At 38.1% G+C, this 17,036-nt stretch overlaps 1 protein-coding gene across 4 annotated transcripts in view; it reads left to right on the top strand.

Moving 5' to 3' along the window:
* The window catches only part of WDFY3 (WD repeat and FYVE domain containing 3), a 150,860-nt gene that overhangs the window by 111,872 nt on the left and 21,952 nt on the right, over positions 1–17,036 (top strand). For 2 of the 4 annotated variants that reach the window (XM_053940307.1, XM_053940303.1), the window contains 13 exons: positions 2,139–2,374; positions 3,628–3,762; positions 4,891–5,070; positions 7,049–7,282; positions 8,614–8,713; positions 9,367–9,527; positions 10,075–10,304; positions 11,161–11,270; positions 12,121–12,303; positions 13,195–13,352; positions 14,193–14,270; positions 15,014–15,241; positions 16,073–16,126. In XM_053940307.1, coding sequence (XP_053796282.1) covers positions 2,139–2,374; positions 3,628–3,762; positions 4,891–5,070; positions 7,049–7,282; positions 8,614–8,713; positions 9,367–9,527; positions 10,075–10,304; positions 11,161–11,270; positions 12,121–12,303; positions 13,195–13,352; positions 14,193–14,270; positions 15,014–15,241; positions 16,073–16,126 — 2,087 coding nt within the window. The remainder of the gene's footprint in view (positions 1–2,138; positions 2,375–3,627; positions 3,763–4,890; positions 5,071–7,048; positions 7,283–8,613; positions 8,714–9,366; positions 9,528–10,074; positions 10,305–11,160; positions 11,271–12,120; positions 12,304–13,194; positions 13,353–14,192; positions 14,271–15,013; positions 15,242–16,072; positions 16,127–17,036) is intronic. The other 2 variants (XM_053940305.1, XM_053940306.1) reach the window with 2 other exon arrangements.

Here is a 17,036-nt window from a genome sequence, read left to right as displayed (position 1 = left end):
CATTCCTTTTCCTTTCCCTTTCCTGCATTCTTGTGTACACAAGCACACTTTCTATTAAAGGCTTTTCTCCAGGTTCTTAAATCCTCAGTTAGCCAGGTTATCAGACCTCTCAGTTACCTCTTGTGACCTAGAATTGTGTATAAGGCTTTAGTGCTACAGGACCCATTTTGAGCATCTCTGAGCTGTCTGAAATGTATCTCCAAATTTTTGAAATAACATTTGTCAGTTCTTTTATAAAGAGGTGTAGTGGCAATTTCCCACCACCCTGGCTTTTTTTTCCAGTCAAAATAAAATAGTGCTTTTCAGATGAATGTGTATTCAGGCTCTGGTGCAAACCTGTTGATATTAAATGAGGGTCTTTCATAAGCCTCAGTAGCCTTTAGATCAGAGCAGTGGTATCAATAGTACTTTGTTGTTGTAAATAGCTGTTCAAGGAGGCACCTGATGTGTTGCAGCAGTACATGATTTGTTACTGTACTAAAAGTTTTTCTGAATTGGTTTACTATAAGAAGTAATAGAAGTATCTTCAATTGAAGTTGAAGTGATCTTCCTTCAGGAAGAGGGCTCTTCCTGAAATGAAAATACAAAAATACGAAAAATACTTCTTTCTGCTTTGTATCTTTGATAGATTTCAAATATAGTATCTTGTTATTTTTTGCTTAAAGAAAACTCTCTTTTTACTGTTTCCCACACTGTATCCCTCAGGATATTCAGCTACGAGCATAGGATGGTTCTTTGCATTGCCATGAAATAGGAGGATTAAGTAAAATGGTTTTTCAGAAGCTGTAAAACACATGCAAATATTTTATTGTTAAAATAAAAAGCTTCTGTTTTTTGGCTCATTCTGATTAAGGTTCTGTATTTTATTTAAGAAACAATTTTGCACTCTTTAAGAAACAATTTTGCACATGCATTTCCCTTGCCTGATTGTGCTTTAAAAACTTGAAAACCATTGGCATTTTAGGAAATATACCCGTTCTTTATTTGGTATGTACTTTAAATATCCAATAGCATAAACATTTTCCTCACTCACAAAATCTTTATAAGTAAGATTTTGATTTGCAATTACATTTGAAACAATTTTTCAAGTTTCCCTATTTTTCCTATTATACTATCACTTTAATTGAATCCAAGCTAGACTGTGGTGAAAAGGATATTTTAAAATTTGAGTCTCATAACCTGATAGTGACAGATTTATCTAATTTTTGTATGCTGTGTTTTTTAAGAAATCATAATATACTGGCTCCAAGATTTCTCATTAAACAGTATGATGAATTTTTGTTGAAGGTTACTGATGGAATTTTTTCAACTGTGTAGCATAGATTTCATTAGTCTGATTCCTGATAGATGTTTTCTGTTTAAAAAGTCAGTTTCTGATGGAAAGTGTATCTGTATTTGAGCCTCAGAAAAACCACCTGACCACTGGCAGTATCAGACCAATAGCTCAGTGCTGATGTGGAGACTGAACGGTCTCGGTGCCTCTTTCCTTGCTTGAAGATAAATGCTTCTGCCACCCAGGTGTATTATTTGTGATTTTTTTTCTTTAAGTAGGGAGTTGAAATATATAGGTAGAAGCATGGTCACAAAAGGTGGTTCTAGCAGAACTTAAATAAAATAAGAGTGTTTAGTGCTTAATACCAGCTGATTAATCATTAACAAAATATCTGAAGTAAGATGCCTTTGAGACCTCTGGAGACAAATTAGCTGCCCATTGACTTAAATGGACCATAGGTTGCTGCTTCATTATATAAATATGTATCTGGTGATACTTCATTCTCAGCCAGCAAAATACCTATTTTCAGAAACCTGGGTGTTTTAAAAGTCAGAAATGATGGTCACAGCCAGAAAATGGATGTGTGTGTGTGTAAGCAGTTATATTAAGCACTCTGTATGGAAAAGTGTAATATATGTGCTACTGGAAAGCAGTAATTTCCTTTACTTTTTAATTGTTTAAAACAAAAATAGAGCCATCTGAAGCAGATTGGTATCGTGTGATAGTCTGTATGTGCACATTTGTGTGGTACAGCATTTTAGTTTCTGAGGAGGTACTCTTTTGATTTCACTAGGTGAGCAAGAAGGGTCCTCACAGGTAATTCCCTCTTAATGTTGTTGGCTTTGTGTCTTGTTTTCTCTCGTAGGGTTCAATGTTGGCCGGAGTGCTGGTGGCAGATCGACAGTGCGGGAGATAAACCGGGATGCTTGTCACTTCCCAGGCTTCCCTGTTCTGCAATCCCTTCTCCCAAAGCACACTAATGTGCCTGCACTCTATTTCCTCCTGATGGCCCTTTTCCTGCAGCAGCCAGTCACTGAACTGCCTGAAAACCTGCAGGTCAGTGCACCTGTCATCAGCAGCCAGTGTAATCAGGGTGCCAAGGTAGGGATTATCCAATAAGATGTGAATGCCATTCTGTCTGTCATGAAAGAAAATAATGAATTAACCAGGCCCTCTCCTTCTCTGCAGCTGACTCACAGTCACAATGTGGTGTTTAGTGCTGAGCCCTTTGGGTTGGGACTATGTAGAAGCCAGCTTGCTGTGGCTTAGCAGTCACTGGTGTCACTCTAGTCCATTTTGGGGTCAAATGAGAAGTAGATCCCTAGTTCAAGCTGGCATGCTGTGGGCATTGAAGGGAACATAATCTTTTGCTTGCTTTCTTTGGTTGTGAGGTGGGTTTTTTGTGGTTTTTGCTGTGTTAAAAGAGAGCTCATGGGTTACAGGCAAAACAAGGTTGCTTTTATTTCAGAAAGTCTCTGTGGTTTTATAGGGAGACAACTCAGTTGTTGCTGAAAAATGCTTGTTGTTCTTATATTGAACAGGTTCTTTTGGGCTTTTTTGAAGTAAATGAGTAGATAATATATGACCTATAACAGTCCTAGGAAACCCCAGGGTAGTGCTTTATGAAGAAAAGCCACACACACTCCAGATAGACAGGGTGCCTATTTAGAATGGGTGCAGTGCTGACATTATTTGTCAGTGAGACTTGAAACATAAAACTTTCAAACCAGAAGGTGCCTGCCTTCTTTTTCAAGAGGAATACTTGACAGCACATTCAGGACTGCTAGCATGAGGTAGAGGTGTGAAACTCACTCCTCTGCCTTCTGAAGCATTGAAGTATGACACTGTTAAACTGAAACTAAATTCAACTACTTAGTAGCTATCTTAATGCTAGAGGCGGACACTTGGTCCCTTTTTTTTTTAATTGATTTAATTATTTAGACTTGCTAGAAAATGCAACTTGGTTTTTTGTTTGTTTTTTTTTTTTTTTTTTTTTTTTTTTTTATTTCCTATGGGATACCATGTGGGTTTTACTGCTAGATGTGAGTGAGTTAAGATGATTGTGTGGCACATGTGCTGACAATTCTTTTGTTTCAAAACATTTACATACTTTATGAGAAGTGAGAAGAAAGTAAGAAGATGAGAGTTGCAGTTTTATTAGCTCATGGTTAAAAGAAACTTTCTTCAGTGACATGTGACCTTCAAATGACGTTTGGTGATGAAGTTCGGAGGATTTAAAACAACTAATTTTTTTATCTACTGCAAAATGAGTATATTGTATCTGTAGTAAAAGGCAATATACAATTGCACAGGAGAAAGGGATTATTTCATGTCTTCTCTTTGCCCTCTTGCAGTTTGATTTAGATTCCATTTGGACATTCATATTTGGAGTTCCTGCCTCCTGTGGCACTGTTACCTCCTCAATACACAGTGTTTGCACAGAAGCTGCCTTCTTGTTACTGGGAATGCTGAGGAGCATGCTGAATTCTGTAAGCATCAGAAATTTTGCTTGTATTTCAGAACAACTGTGTTGTTCAAGTTTTCCACATGGTTCAAAGCCAAATTAGAAAGGTCGAGGTTTTGATAGTATCATGACAAAATTGGCAGTGAGTTAGTCTCTTAATACTTGGGTGGAAAGTGTAATTTTCTTGGGTTTTTCGATGTTACTTTTTACCCAGTATCTGTAGAAATATTAGTAGCCACAAAATTATCACTGCTTTTCCACAAAAAGGCTGGGCTTTCTGTTTAGCTGCAGTTAAAACAAAACAAGAAAGCAGAAGGATACAATGTCCTTGGCAGAGATAATTCAATTTCTTTCCCGATTAACATCATGGGAGAATGTTTGAGACTCTGTATCCCATCTGCTCAGAGCAGTGTGAGTTACAGATTTCATTCATGAACCTTCCCCATACGGAGAAGTCCCTGACTATGAATAGCCCCATGCCAGAGGAAATTAATATACTGCCAGAGAAATGTGTCATCTTCTCATCTTTTCAATCTTTGAATCAAGAGTAGGGAAAGTTTGTTTCTCAGTGGGAAAATTATGTATTTCCTTGAAGCCAGAATGTGTTATCTGCTGAAAATTGCCTCCTCAAGTGCTTGAAAAGCAGCACCTCTTTGGTTGTCACGTGTTGGATCATCATGTGTATGTGATATGCTCTACTGTTTGCATGTTTCTCCCAAGGTAACATGTCCAGAAGCATCTTTTGGACAAGTGTACCTGCTGCAGTACCCATTCGTGTTGTCACATGTTCTGTCTCTCTGCTGGTGACCAATCATTGTGTTTGGTCCTCACCTATTTGGATACACTTCAGACATGCTTAGAGACATGTGCTGTGTCTTGTGTGCTATCACCAGGTGTGTTCAACTGTGCCATCACATTTTGGGTTGGCTTCAGTCTGGTTATGTTTGCCAATATTTCTGAATATGATGGTGAATATTTCTGAATATGATATATGAACATGATAGGGCACACATTTTAGCTTATGGTCAACGATGTGCTGTAAAATGCAGTTGGTCTCCTGTTTGAGGCGTGCTTGAAAGTGTGCTCTTCCTTTCTGAAGTAAATATTCAATTAGTGCTGTCTGTGCTAATCTGGTGTTTGTTTCTCAACCCAGCCCTGGCAGTCAGAGGAAGAAGGCTCTTGGCTTCGGGAATATCCAGTCACCCTGATGCAGTTCTTTCGGTATTTGTATCACAATGTACCCGACCTCATTTCCTTGTGGATGAGTCCAGAGTTCCTGTGTGCGCTGGCAGCAACAGTGTTTCCTTTCAACATCCGACCATACTCTGAGATGGTAGGAAATCCAGCTGCTTGCCTGTTCAGTTTTTCACATGAGTATTACTTTTGAGGATTTGCCAGTCATACCAAGAGGTCATCATCAGAACTACACAAGAAGTCATCATCAGGATTGAGCTGGATGTTTTGTACTTGGGTTGTGGAACTGAGAGAAGAATATGTTAAACTGCAGGGCAGTTGTTGTGCAGGGACATCAGAAGCAGCATTTTAGAGGCAATAGACAGTTTGCTTGTTTTCTAGTGGACATTATTTTCAATGGTATGACAAATGCTAGCTCAAATTTACACAAGCAAAAGAGACTGTCAGCCCTCTGCTATGGAGGATGTGATGAACCCTAAAACCTCTTTTTCCTCACGCTTCCCATTCCCATTCATATTTCTGTTTTTGTGGCTTAACTGCAAAACAGTGTTCTTATATTTCCTGAAACTACTGAGTTCAAGCCAAGAGAGGGTGGGAATTCAACTTTGCTTGCATTGCTGGCTAAAGTTTTCTTTGAGCCTAGTGTCATTTGCAAATGATACTATTTCTAGAATATGAATGGAAAGCAAAAAAACAGATATTGTTAGCCAACATCTAAAAGTAATTTTATTAAGAACATGGAAGGATAATTAGTCTAGAGGTTGCCAAATGCTAAAACTATGGAGACTATTATAAAAAACTTCAGGAAATAATAACTTGTGGTGTGCTATTGTTTTGTTGTCAATAAAAGTGGGAGACCAATTTTTAACAGTGCCTACTGGTGAGTCTCTCATAAAGACATGGAGTTTTTGCTGTTTTGTTAAACTTGCATTTAAAGTAGATTCTAGGAGTTTTCTCTCTCAAAAACAAAAAAAGTTCCTCTTACAAACTGGTAATGTTGATTTGGCATTCACTTGTACAGAGTTTTTAGAGGAGCCTTGTGTCTCTAAGCAGGCTTTAACTACCAGAACCCTTGAAATTCTGTATAGCTGCCTGGCAACTTGAGCTCTTTGCTTTTTGAGGGTGCTCCTCACTCCAAATTGGTTTACTGCTCCAGTGTTTCTGTTTGCCCAGATGTGTAGCACCAATCAGTGCTTGGTGAAATAGCTGAATCACAGCCAGATTTCTGCAACAAAACATTGTAATCTAAATTCAGCTTTGAAAGAAGATTCTTAACTTTTTACAAGATCTTTCAGCTTTTCTGAGATTGCTGTTAAAATAGAAAGAATATGTATTTGGGTTTCTCTTAATTTCTTGAAAACACTCTCCTGCTAAAGCAGACCAAATGCTCAAAACATTTGGTTACTTGACATGTAAGCTGGCGATGCAAGAAGCCTGTTGAGGGAAATCATATTGTCTCCTCTTTCCTTTAAAGAAGGGAGTTGCATAGAAAGAGTCAGTCTTCTGGATTTGACAGCTTTCATTACTGTTTGTGCTTTTGTTACAGTCCTCTTTAAGAGCTAGCCTTTCAAGGTTTCTGTTCATCAGAAATGGGAAAGCTGTGGAGACCCTTTTTTTTTTCTTCTTCTTTTAGAGATTTTTGGGAAACCGGCTTACCCATAACTGCACTCTGATGAAGGTATTGTATTAAAAGAAAAAAAAAAGGCTCAGTTCCTTTTTTGTTTTATGTTATGTAAGCTTGATGGCCTTTTTTTGTTGGCTTCTGTCTTGATTTTATTTTAACCGCTTTAGTTAATAACTTTTTCCAAAATTTTCTTTTTCTTTTTTTTTTTTTTAATGAGAACATTTATTTTTGCCAAGTATCTAGAAATCACCCAATTCTGTTGGTCAGGGAGCATGAAATGTAACTCATGCCAGATCATCATTTGCCTTGGGAATTCAAAACTGGATGTTTTCATACTGGGGAACTGATTCTGAACATCATAATTTTCTAAAAAGGCTTCTTAAGAAGCAAAATGTGAAGTGAAATACCATTAGAAAGACAAGCAAAGAATAGAAAAGTGAATAAACTGCTATTAAAACTGATCTCTACAGTTTTAACATGCTGGTTTTTACAGGTCACTGATCTCGATGATGAAGTTGGGTCCCCAGCTGAAGAGTTTAAAGCCTTTGCAGCTGATTCTGGCATGAACAGGAGCCAGTCAGAATATTGCAATGTGGGCACCAAGACCTACCTGACCAACCACCCTGCCAAGAAGTTTGTGTTTGACTTCATGCGTGTGATGATCATTGATAACCTGTGTCTCACACCAGCCAGCAAACAGACTCCACTGGTAGATCTTCTGCTAGAGGTAGAGTTTCTTTGTGATTTGTGTTTTGGTTTGTTTTTGTTATTTGAGCTTAGTTGTGACACCTTATTTTCCTAAAATGTTTTTTGTTCTATTACCTTACAAAGTTAGGCTAGTTATGACCTGAGATTCAGTGGAATTGTCATGAAATAAGAGTGGGGAAAAAAAAGAAACACTAACGTCTCATAAAGAGTAGCTTGTTCACCTTTCTTCAATGGCTTGGAAAACCAGCATAAGAAGTATGGAGCATGATTCAGTGGTTAAACACCTTTCCAACTACAACATCTGTATTGACTTTGTTGAAAATATAAAACCCCTGCAGAAATTAGGGTTTCTGTTCTGTTTGTGTTAGATAAAAAGAAATTGTGCCATAGATGGTGTCAGTTAGATATAAAGACATATGAGGCCATATACTAAAAAGCCTCACAAAATAACTGTGTTATCTTGCTGTAAATCAACTTCTGAAGTTCATGACACTTGAAGAAAGCATTGTCCTACTAATGGTGAGGCAAGGAGGTGAGGAGTTCAGTTACTATTTAACTGCCTACACCTTTAGACACAGTACATTTTGAAATGTTCACATCACTTCTCATTCACCTTGATCTACTTGTTAGTTACCTCACCTTATGTGTTGCTGAGTCTCCCTGATTTTTTTTGAAAGCTGCAGGAATTTTGAGCCATGCTTGTATGCTTGTATATTTCCTAACAAATTTCCTGGGGCAGTTGGCACAAAGCAAAAACAAATAAAATGTCAGAAGATGTCAGTTATCCATAGACACTGGGAGGCATATTTGAGATCATGTTCAAGTGGCTGCAGTTCTTCACAGCTCTTTTAAGTTGTTATCACTTGTCAGCTTTATTCACCCGTTAGCATAAATAGGATTGGTAGGTACACACTGCCAAACTTACTGTTATTTCTCTCTCTGCAACTTAAACATTTGATCTGTCCCATTTGCTCCTTGTTTACTGAAGGAGGTGACTTGTGCCAACTGAGGAAATCACAGGTTGAACATACATTTATAGTGGAGAGTTTCATGCATCTTTTCAGAATGTGTTCTTTTCCAGTACCTGTTATGGCAGAAGATAAATTTCCTGGATTTAAAAAGGAATGCCTACTCTGCAAGACTGCATGCAGCCAGTGTATACTTGATGTGCATGCTTAGATTTTTTGATCAAGCAAAAACTTTTTATTTGAGACAGAATGTTAAGAGAAAAAAAAAACTGTAGTTCATGGGAGCTGAGAGAAAAGGAAATCATGTAGAACACCCTTCCTCTCCCTCTTTTTTGCTCATAGATATTGATTATCTTAATATTATTTTAATATCTTTTTTTAGGCTTCTCCTGAAAGATCAACACGAACTCAGCAGAAGGAGTTTCAGACATATGTTTTGGATGGAGTGATGGACCACCTACTTGCAGCTGATGTTTTATTGGGTAATATAGCAAACTTTAATAATCAATCTATCGATTTGGACACCAGGTTTTGATTCTGTGACTTTTTCTTTTTTGGTGTTCTTTTTTGTTGCGACTTGATCATCTTAATTTTTTTCCCCTGCCCTTTCCTTTCCTTTGATGTGTAAATGGTGTTGATGTGCTTGCATGTTCCCTCCCTACCTTGATTGTGCCAAAGCTGTAAAATAGGTTATTCACGAAAACTACATGGTTTAGGGGCCCAGTCACATTTCATAGTGGCTTGCTGGACTTCCCAGGAGCTCTTGGGCTGCTCTACCTCCATCCCAGGTGTCATGAGAGGGGCTGTATGCATTTCTGTTCAAACTTCCTTGTAAGGCACCCATTTCTTGCCACAGCAGTAATTTGTCTTCCTGTGGGTGCAGTGCATTCATAAAATAAATCCAGAATCAGTTTTTAAAATCCAGAATAATTTTTTAAAAGATAAAAGTCCAGAGCTGTGGTTGCTTACATGGAAGGGAAAGTCTTATTGTAGGGAAGCCTTGAGGTTTTAGCTTTCATTGACTGAATCTCTTTCTCTTTTATGGAAGTCTAGAAAGCATAAGCTAATGTAAATGTATTTATGCAGATGGGGTTATTCAATAAATGTAGAAAACTTTGGGGTTTTTATTACCTAGGTGAAGATGCATCTCTGCCTATAACGAGTGGAGGGAGCTACCAAGTGCTGGTGAACAATGTGTTTTATTTTACACAGCGTGTGGTAGATAAGCTTTGGCAGGGCATGTTCAACAAAGAATCCAAGCTTCTTGTGGACTTCATAATCCAGCTCATTGCACAGGTAACAGGGCTGTTATATTATCCTGCCTGAAAAACCATTTTTGTAGATTATGTGGAAATGCATGGAGTGATGTCACTAAACAATCTGCTAGTTATACATGTTTGGGTCAGCACAGAATTATGCTTTTCTTTCTCAGGCTCACTCTCTCTTTACTGAGCTTTCTTAGCACATCTTTCTGTGAAGAGCAATTGATCTCTCAGATCACATTATTTTTTAGAAATCCCCCCAAAATAAACAATAAAATATGCCTCACATGAATTTTGAGAAGCTCCCTAAATTTACCTTGACATTTTAGGAACCTTCCTCACACACTTTTATTGGAAATTGTTAGAAGACTTACTGTTAGAAATCAGCAGCATCTTTATAGATGCTAAAATTCAAAGTGTTTAATCATTAATGTCATTTCAGTCCTTGAAATTAATGGAATTGACACTTACAGTAAAATGCCAATTTTGGAAAATGAACTTGGGTCAATTCAAGGGAAGATTTTGTGCCAGCAGAATGAGTTGCTGCTACTTCTGATCATGTTTTTTTTACTTCCCATCAGTCAAAAAGAAGATCTCAGGGACTCTCACTGGATGCCATTTATCACTGCCTGAACAGAACCATCCTGTATCAGTTCTCAAGAGCGCACAAAACTGTTCCTCAGCAAGTGGCTCTCCTTGATTCCCTAAGGGTCCTTACTGTGAACAGGAACTTAATTTTGGGACCTGGAAATCATGATCAGGAGTTCATCAGCTGCCTAGCTCACTGCTTGATTAATCTGCATGTGGGAAGGTAAATATCTCAGGCAAAAGTGCATTCCACAGCCAGGGCAGGGGAGTACTAAAATGACCCTTTTTTTCTCACCTTGCACATAAGTCAGCAAATTTTGGAGGGCTATTTATAATTTTACAGCCAGTGAGTTGCAAGCAAGCTTAAGAAATTCATTTTGAGACAAAATCAGGTTTGAAGAACCTGGAAATAGAGAATATTTTTACCTCCTTTTGCAGAGATATTTTAAATACTGACAAATGTGTTTATCCAACTATTTTGTTATTAACCGTTTATAAATCAAAATGTTTTAAAGATAAAAGGAAACACTGGTGCTAGATAATTAGTAGTCAGAGGATTCTGTCACTGGATTTACTGTCTGTTGAATCATTTCATACAGGTTCAATATCTTGGTATTTCTTCTGTATAGCATTGAGTAAGGCCAGTCGTGCATTAAATCAGGTGTCTGTGACAAGTGCTGTAGACACCTACTTTCCTTGCATTGCTGCAAATGCCAGCCTGGCATTTTCGTTTGTTCTTTCCAAGAAGATCCACAATTTATGTTTCATCCAAAGATACTTAGTAACAGTCATCAAACCCCAGTGTTCTCCATTTCTAGCCTCCTCTGTTTTGTGTTTTTTCAAATATCACCATCTTCTGCTAGTGACATGAGTATCCGTGGCGCATCATCTCTTCATAAACCTTCAGTTCAGCTTGTGACCACAAATGGTCACAACTCAAAGGGACAGAAGTGAAGATGCTTTGCTGTAGTAGTGTGTATTAATCTTTGTGAATCTGATACAAAGTCAACTGCTTTATCTTGGCTTGAGTTTTTGTGTCTTTTTATTCTGGTGGTTGTTAATCCATTGTGTGTTTGTAGCAATGTTGATGGGTTTGGATTGGAAGCAGAAGCCAGGATGACAACTTGGCACATTATGATCCCCTCTGATATAGAACCAGATGGAGTCTACAATCAAGATGTCAGTGAAGGTAATCTGAGATTGACAAAGCCACAGATGTCTCGTAATGCGACTTCTCTATTGTCATCACTAATCTTTTACCCCAGTGACTTGGGGCAGGGTCTTGTGGTATGTGTGTGTTACCCAGTTACTCTCTGGAGGGGCATTGGGGCTATGTGTATAAAAAAATATGTAAAAAATAGATGAAAAGACTCTTGGAAATACCAAGATAGACAGATTGAGGATAAATTAAGTTTTGTTAAAACAGTAAGAACTCTTCATTGATTTCTGGACATGCTCCAGAATTAGAAATACAGTTTTATATCCACTCTTTTAAATGCAATAGAAGTGGCTCATTTTAAGATAAGAAATATATGGTATAAACTATACAGTTGGTATTTTGTGGCACGCTTACAATCTTTCACTCAAAGGAAATTTATGAACTAGCTATGGAAGAAAGTATTCAGTGATTCTTAAATGTGTGTATTTAGTATTGACACAGGTACTTAGGCACACATTATATGTAAAAAAGCTGAAGCATAACGTATGTATAGAATTATATATATATTTACAGACACAGACTCCTATAAGATTTTTGCAATCTCATTTTGTTAATAGAAGGGTGTGGGAGATGAGTCAAAACTAATCAGAGCCAGTGTTTCAAATTCACAGAGAGAAAACTGCCAAAATTAATTGTTAGACTTTCTGATAGCATACATAATGGCAAAAAAAGGGGCACTGGCCAAAGGTATTTCACACATCATGCAAGGGGAAGAGAAACTACAGTGTAATCACAGAAATTATTCATTTAACTACTGTAAAAATACCAATTCTACAAGCACTGTAGAGAGCTTGCTTTTTGTGATCTTGTACTTATGCAGGTCGCCAGCTTCTTTTAAAAGCCATAAACAGAGTGTGGACAGAGCTGATCCACAGTAAAAAACAGGTTTTGGAAGAAGTTTTCAAAGTGACACTACCTGTCAATGATCGTGGCCAAGTGGATATAACTGTTGCCAGACCTTTCATTGAGGAAGCGAGTTTAAAGTGTTGGCAAAATCATTTGGGTAAGTCCTGACTGAGGATTTGTCTGTCCTGAAGGATGGATTTCCTCAGAATAAACTGTATGCACTGGATGTTTTAATATAGGCTTAACTTTTTTGTAGCTGTAAATACTGTATAAACTGGCACTGGGTAATATAGAATCCTTCAAAAACTGGACCATAAACAGGATATTCTTACACTCCAGTGCACAGGGCCCTCTGTGAGTCAGCAAATGGCATATTGTGGATTACAGTGGTAGAGGCATTGAACTCCTCCCCATGAACCCTTGAATTGTGATGACCTCTTTTACCATTCCCAGGATTTGATGTGCCAGGCAGGCAGGGGGATCCTCTTGAGTATGTCTGGGTGCAGCCTGCAAACTGTTGGTCTGGTGATGAGATGGGAAATCAGTGGCTGAGCAGTCCTTCTCTTGCAGCAGTGATGCTATGACTAATTCTTTGGCTGGGAAATCTGTTCAGCATAGGAAGCAGTTCTGCAGGAAAAGGACCTGGGAATCCTGGTGGACAACAAGTTACGGAAGAATTAGCTCTGCATTCATGTAATAAAGATCAATTGATGCTTGACTGAATTAGCAAGAGTTTAGACAGCAGAAATTACGATCCCATAGATGTGACTCATTTGATAATTTCACCGTTCTGAAGTAATTGAAGTTTACCTGGATGTGCAGAAAACATATTTGGAAACCTGGAATACTTATTTTGCAATGTTTGTGTTTCCGTGTATTCCTGGCTGATGTTTGCTCAGTATGTATAGTATATTTGCAGAAAGCATTTGAGTACAGCTACACCTTTTTTGAAGCAACAGAAAAGGTCATTCTATCTAAAAAAAACAAGTGTAATGGGGAGAGGGGAAAAAAACCTTCTAAAAAGTACTCACAACACTTTGATTTTCAGCTCATGAGAAAAAATGCATCAGTAGAGGAGAGGCTTTGGTTCCAACCACACAGTCCAAACTTTCAAGAGTCAGCAGTGGATTTGGCCTCTCTAAACTGACTGGTTCCAGGAGAAACCGCAAGGAGAGTGGGCTGAGTAAACACAACCTCTCTACACAGGTATTTTCTGTCAAGAAATAATATGCAGTCTAAAATCCAGCAATGTATGTTCAGGATTTGTGGTGAATACCCCAAGGTGGGGTATCTTGCAGTGTGGGAAGTATTATCTTGTGCTTGGTTTTCTTTCCCTTTTTTGACTATCCAGACTGGGCATCTTGCTTCTGTGTGTCTAATTTAGTAGGTTCATCTGCATATCTGTAATATTAAGCTAAGAGTCAACCTTTCATTGTCGGTGAGACTGCTCAGCTGCTTCTGGTATATGGCTGTGATAGTCTGCATCTTAAGTTCAGTTTGCAATACTGCACTGAAATGGAAGCTGTGATACAGATGTTGGGTTTTTTTTCCATTCTGCCCTCAAGATGGAAAGAGGGATTTGAAAGTTTTGTGGGAAAATATGTTGCTAGTTCTCTTTCTGAGCTGAAAATTAGTCAGTGGCTTTGAGAAATTAATGAATTCTCAGTGCTCTCAGTCCTTTTCCTGGTGAGCAGGTATATAATGAAAGGGAAAGGGAAGAACTTAACAAAGAGCTGACAGGAACTGTTCCTGGTTGTATAAGGACAGGAAGCAGTAAGTGAAAGCAGAGATACCATGGGACAAAGGATGTCTTGAGGATTTCCAGCAAGCTAGGCACCATCCACAAAATATTGCTTAAAAGGAAGAAGGGAAAAGTAGTCTTTCTCAGTGCCAATCTTTGGCTGTTTGGGAATGTTCTAAATGTTTATTTTAAGGAACTATTCTTTGTAAGCAAGTTCAGCAACGTGGTGTATTCCTAGGCTTTTCATTCAAACAAACTCTTGTTTATAAAGTATTATTCTGTTTGTCACCTTGTTTTTGTCTTAGGAAATTTCCCAGTGGATGTTTACTCACATTGCAGTGGTTCGGGACCTGGTTGATATGCAGTATAAAGAATACCAGGAGGTATGGATGGCTTGCAGTGCTGATTACCTGACGCTGATACTTTGGCCTGTTAAGGTTGTACCAATGCCATTTCTCAGTATGAGGCTTGTGAAATACTGGGCTCTTATAGGTGAAATGCTTGGATGTTTACATACAGTTGTTATTTTTAAAGGGTTTTCAGGTACAATCAAAAAAACAAATGAGGAAACTAATTTTGATTTGGTTGTAGATGAAAACTCTTGTAGCAATATCACATGTTAAGTGTGATTTTTTTTAAAGAAGCTTAAATTCCTAACAAGTGTAAAAAAAAAAACAAAGAGAAAAGGAACAAAAGAGAGAGATTGGAAATACACTGTATTTCTAAAGCATTATGGAGAAACTAAGAGGAAATGTGGAGAAGCATTGTGTCTAAATGCTACTTTCACAGTAACACAAAGAAAATTCTATGGTATCATGCAGTAATAGAAAGTGGCTGGTCTGTGCCTTCCAGAATGAAGTTGTTTCACCCTGTGGTGTCTGCCAAACATTCCCAAAGACATTTCGTTCAAACTGGTTGCTGAGCTACGTGCTATAAATCTTAAGAAATAACTTCTGAGAGAAACACGTCATTCAAAGCAATTTGTTAAAAAAAAAAACAACCACCGAACTTTGCTTCATTGAACTTCTCTTTCCTGTGCAAATAAGGGCAGGAAGTCCTCCTGTCAGGTTTCATTCTTAAAATCATTTCTCAAATTCCGTGTATTTACAAATGTCTTTGTGTTCAGCGTCAGCAGAATGCGTTGAAATACGTGGCTGAGGAGTGGTCTCAAATCGAGTACGAGTTACTGCGAGAGCGAGGGCTCTGGGGGCCCCCCATCGGCTCCCACCTGGACAAGTGGATGCTGGAGATGACTGAGGGTCCCTGCAGAATGAGGAAAAAGATGGTGCGGAATGACATGTTTTATACTCAGTATCCCTACATGCCCGAGGCTGAGCAGGAAACAAACTTGATGGTAAGTATTGAGGAGTTTGGGATGGGTGATTACACACCCTGTTGTAAAGTGCTTTTTTTTCTTTTTTGATAGGTTTTTCTTAAGAAAGATACTTTACTCTGTTGATAAGACCTGATATTCTTCTGTCTGTCCTAAATGGTTGGTAAAGTCCAGTTGTTCTTCATGATATATTTAGGGAAGGGACTGAGTCACTTGGCTCAAAACCAAGCAAATTTGGATATATTGTAATCTAATGTGAGGTGTGCTGAGTGATCCTGCCAACAAACAGCACTGGCATCTTCACAAGCCTTCAGAGGCTGAAAGTTCCATTACTGTGTGAGGTTCAGTCTGGGTTCTTGGCCTTAATCTAAATAATGCGGAAAACAGTGATAAAAAAAAAAAAAAAAACCTGATAAAAGGGCTACAGGCCTTGGTTTGGGTGCACTTATGAAATGTACTTTCATCAATCTGTGAAGATGAATGTGGACTGTGGAGCAGAAATGTTTGTGGCCTTTGAAAGCTTTGCAGTTAGTTCCTGTTAATTTTGGAACACTGCTTTTAAGAAAGGAAGCAGTCTTTATTATCTCTTTTTAAGCCTGTGTGTATGCATGCAGGATTTTTTTCCCTCAAATTATGTCTGAGTGTCAAAGTACTTTTAAAAGAGCAGAGAAAACATTGAAGTCAATCAATTTTAAACTATTAGATATTATTGCCTGCTTGTGGTCTGACACACAGTACCTGTAGTGACAGTCTAATTCACATGAAGTAGAGAACATGCCATCATACATTCTTCTCAAAAGTGTTCTTTCTCTGATGTAATTGATGCTTATGTAATTGATGCCCTGTTTCCAGTCTGACATCTCAAACAGACTTCCTGAGACATCTGATGATACCATTCCTCAAAAGGTAAAGAAACAAGTACACTGACTGAAAGAATGTAAAATAAATACAAGTTCTCCTGCATGTTAGGCAGTCTTAACAAGGCTTCTACGTTTGGCTTTCAACTTGCTCTTTCAGTAAACAATTCCAGACCTAAGGGTTTTTTCAGTAATCATATTAGAAGATGTTACTGTGCTGTCCTCAACCTTCACCTAATAAAACTTTCTGTAGACCTTCCCTTCTTTGCTGCACACTAACAGGCTGTGTTGGGCTGTGCTACCACTGTTCTCACTGTGTGGAGTGTTGTGGCTTTGGGACCTGAAACTATTGGTCAGTGGAACACATTTAGTAATGGGCAACACATCACTTGGAAGCACTTACTGGGAAAGTGTTTCCTTCTAAGAGAGGATCTGGGGAGTGTTTTTTCTCCTTTTTGTCCATAATGGGCTTTAAAAGGTCGACTTTTGTTAAAGCCCATATTTGTCTTAGCTGACTCTTTGTTTTGCTATTAATAAGATGCAAACATTTGCTAAAAAAATATGAATCCTTTCGTGAAAAGAACAGACATGCTTGGAAGTGGCTTCTCTGCAAGCATTTCAGTATTATGCCTTTCTCTGTTAATTAGAGTTGCAGTCTTGCCCATCACTAAGTACAGTGTGTAATATGCATTCACTCATTTTGAATTACCTTTTACAATTATCTAATTCATATAAATGCAAGGAATTCTATTATACAGAATATCTAATATAAATTGTTACTGTTTTCCTTCTTTCCTTCACCTTAGCAGTGCTATAAAGGATTTCTCTTTGTAGGTTATACATAAGTTGTTTCCACAAATGTTTTAAGCATCGTTTAAGTGGCAATTTTGTGCTGATAAGGAGTGAAGACTTGGTTAAACATAAGTGAGCAAATTAAATTACAGTGCCTTAAATTTTTG

The sequence above is a fragment of the Vidua chalybeata genome, chromosome 4, assembly GCF_026979565.1.
Source record: "Vidua chalybeata isolate OUT-0048 chromosome 4, bVidCha1 merged haplotype, whole genome shotgun sequence".
Lineage (NCBI taxonomy): Eukaryota > Metazoa > Chordata > Aves > Passeriformes > Viduidae > Vidua > Vidua chalybeata.
This window is presented reverse-complemented; position numbering and strand designations above follow the sequence as displayed.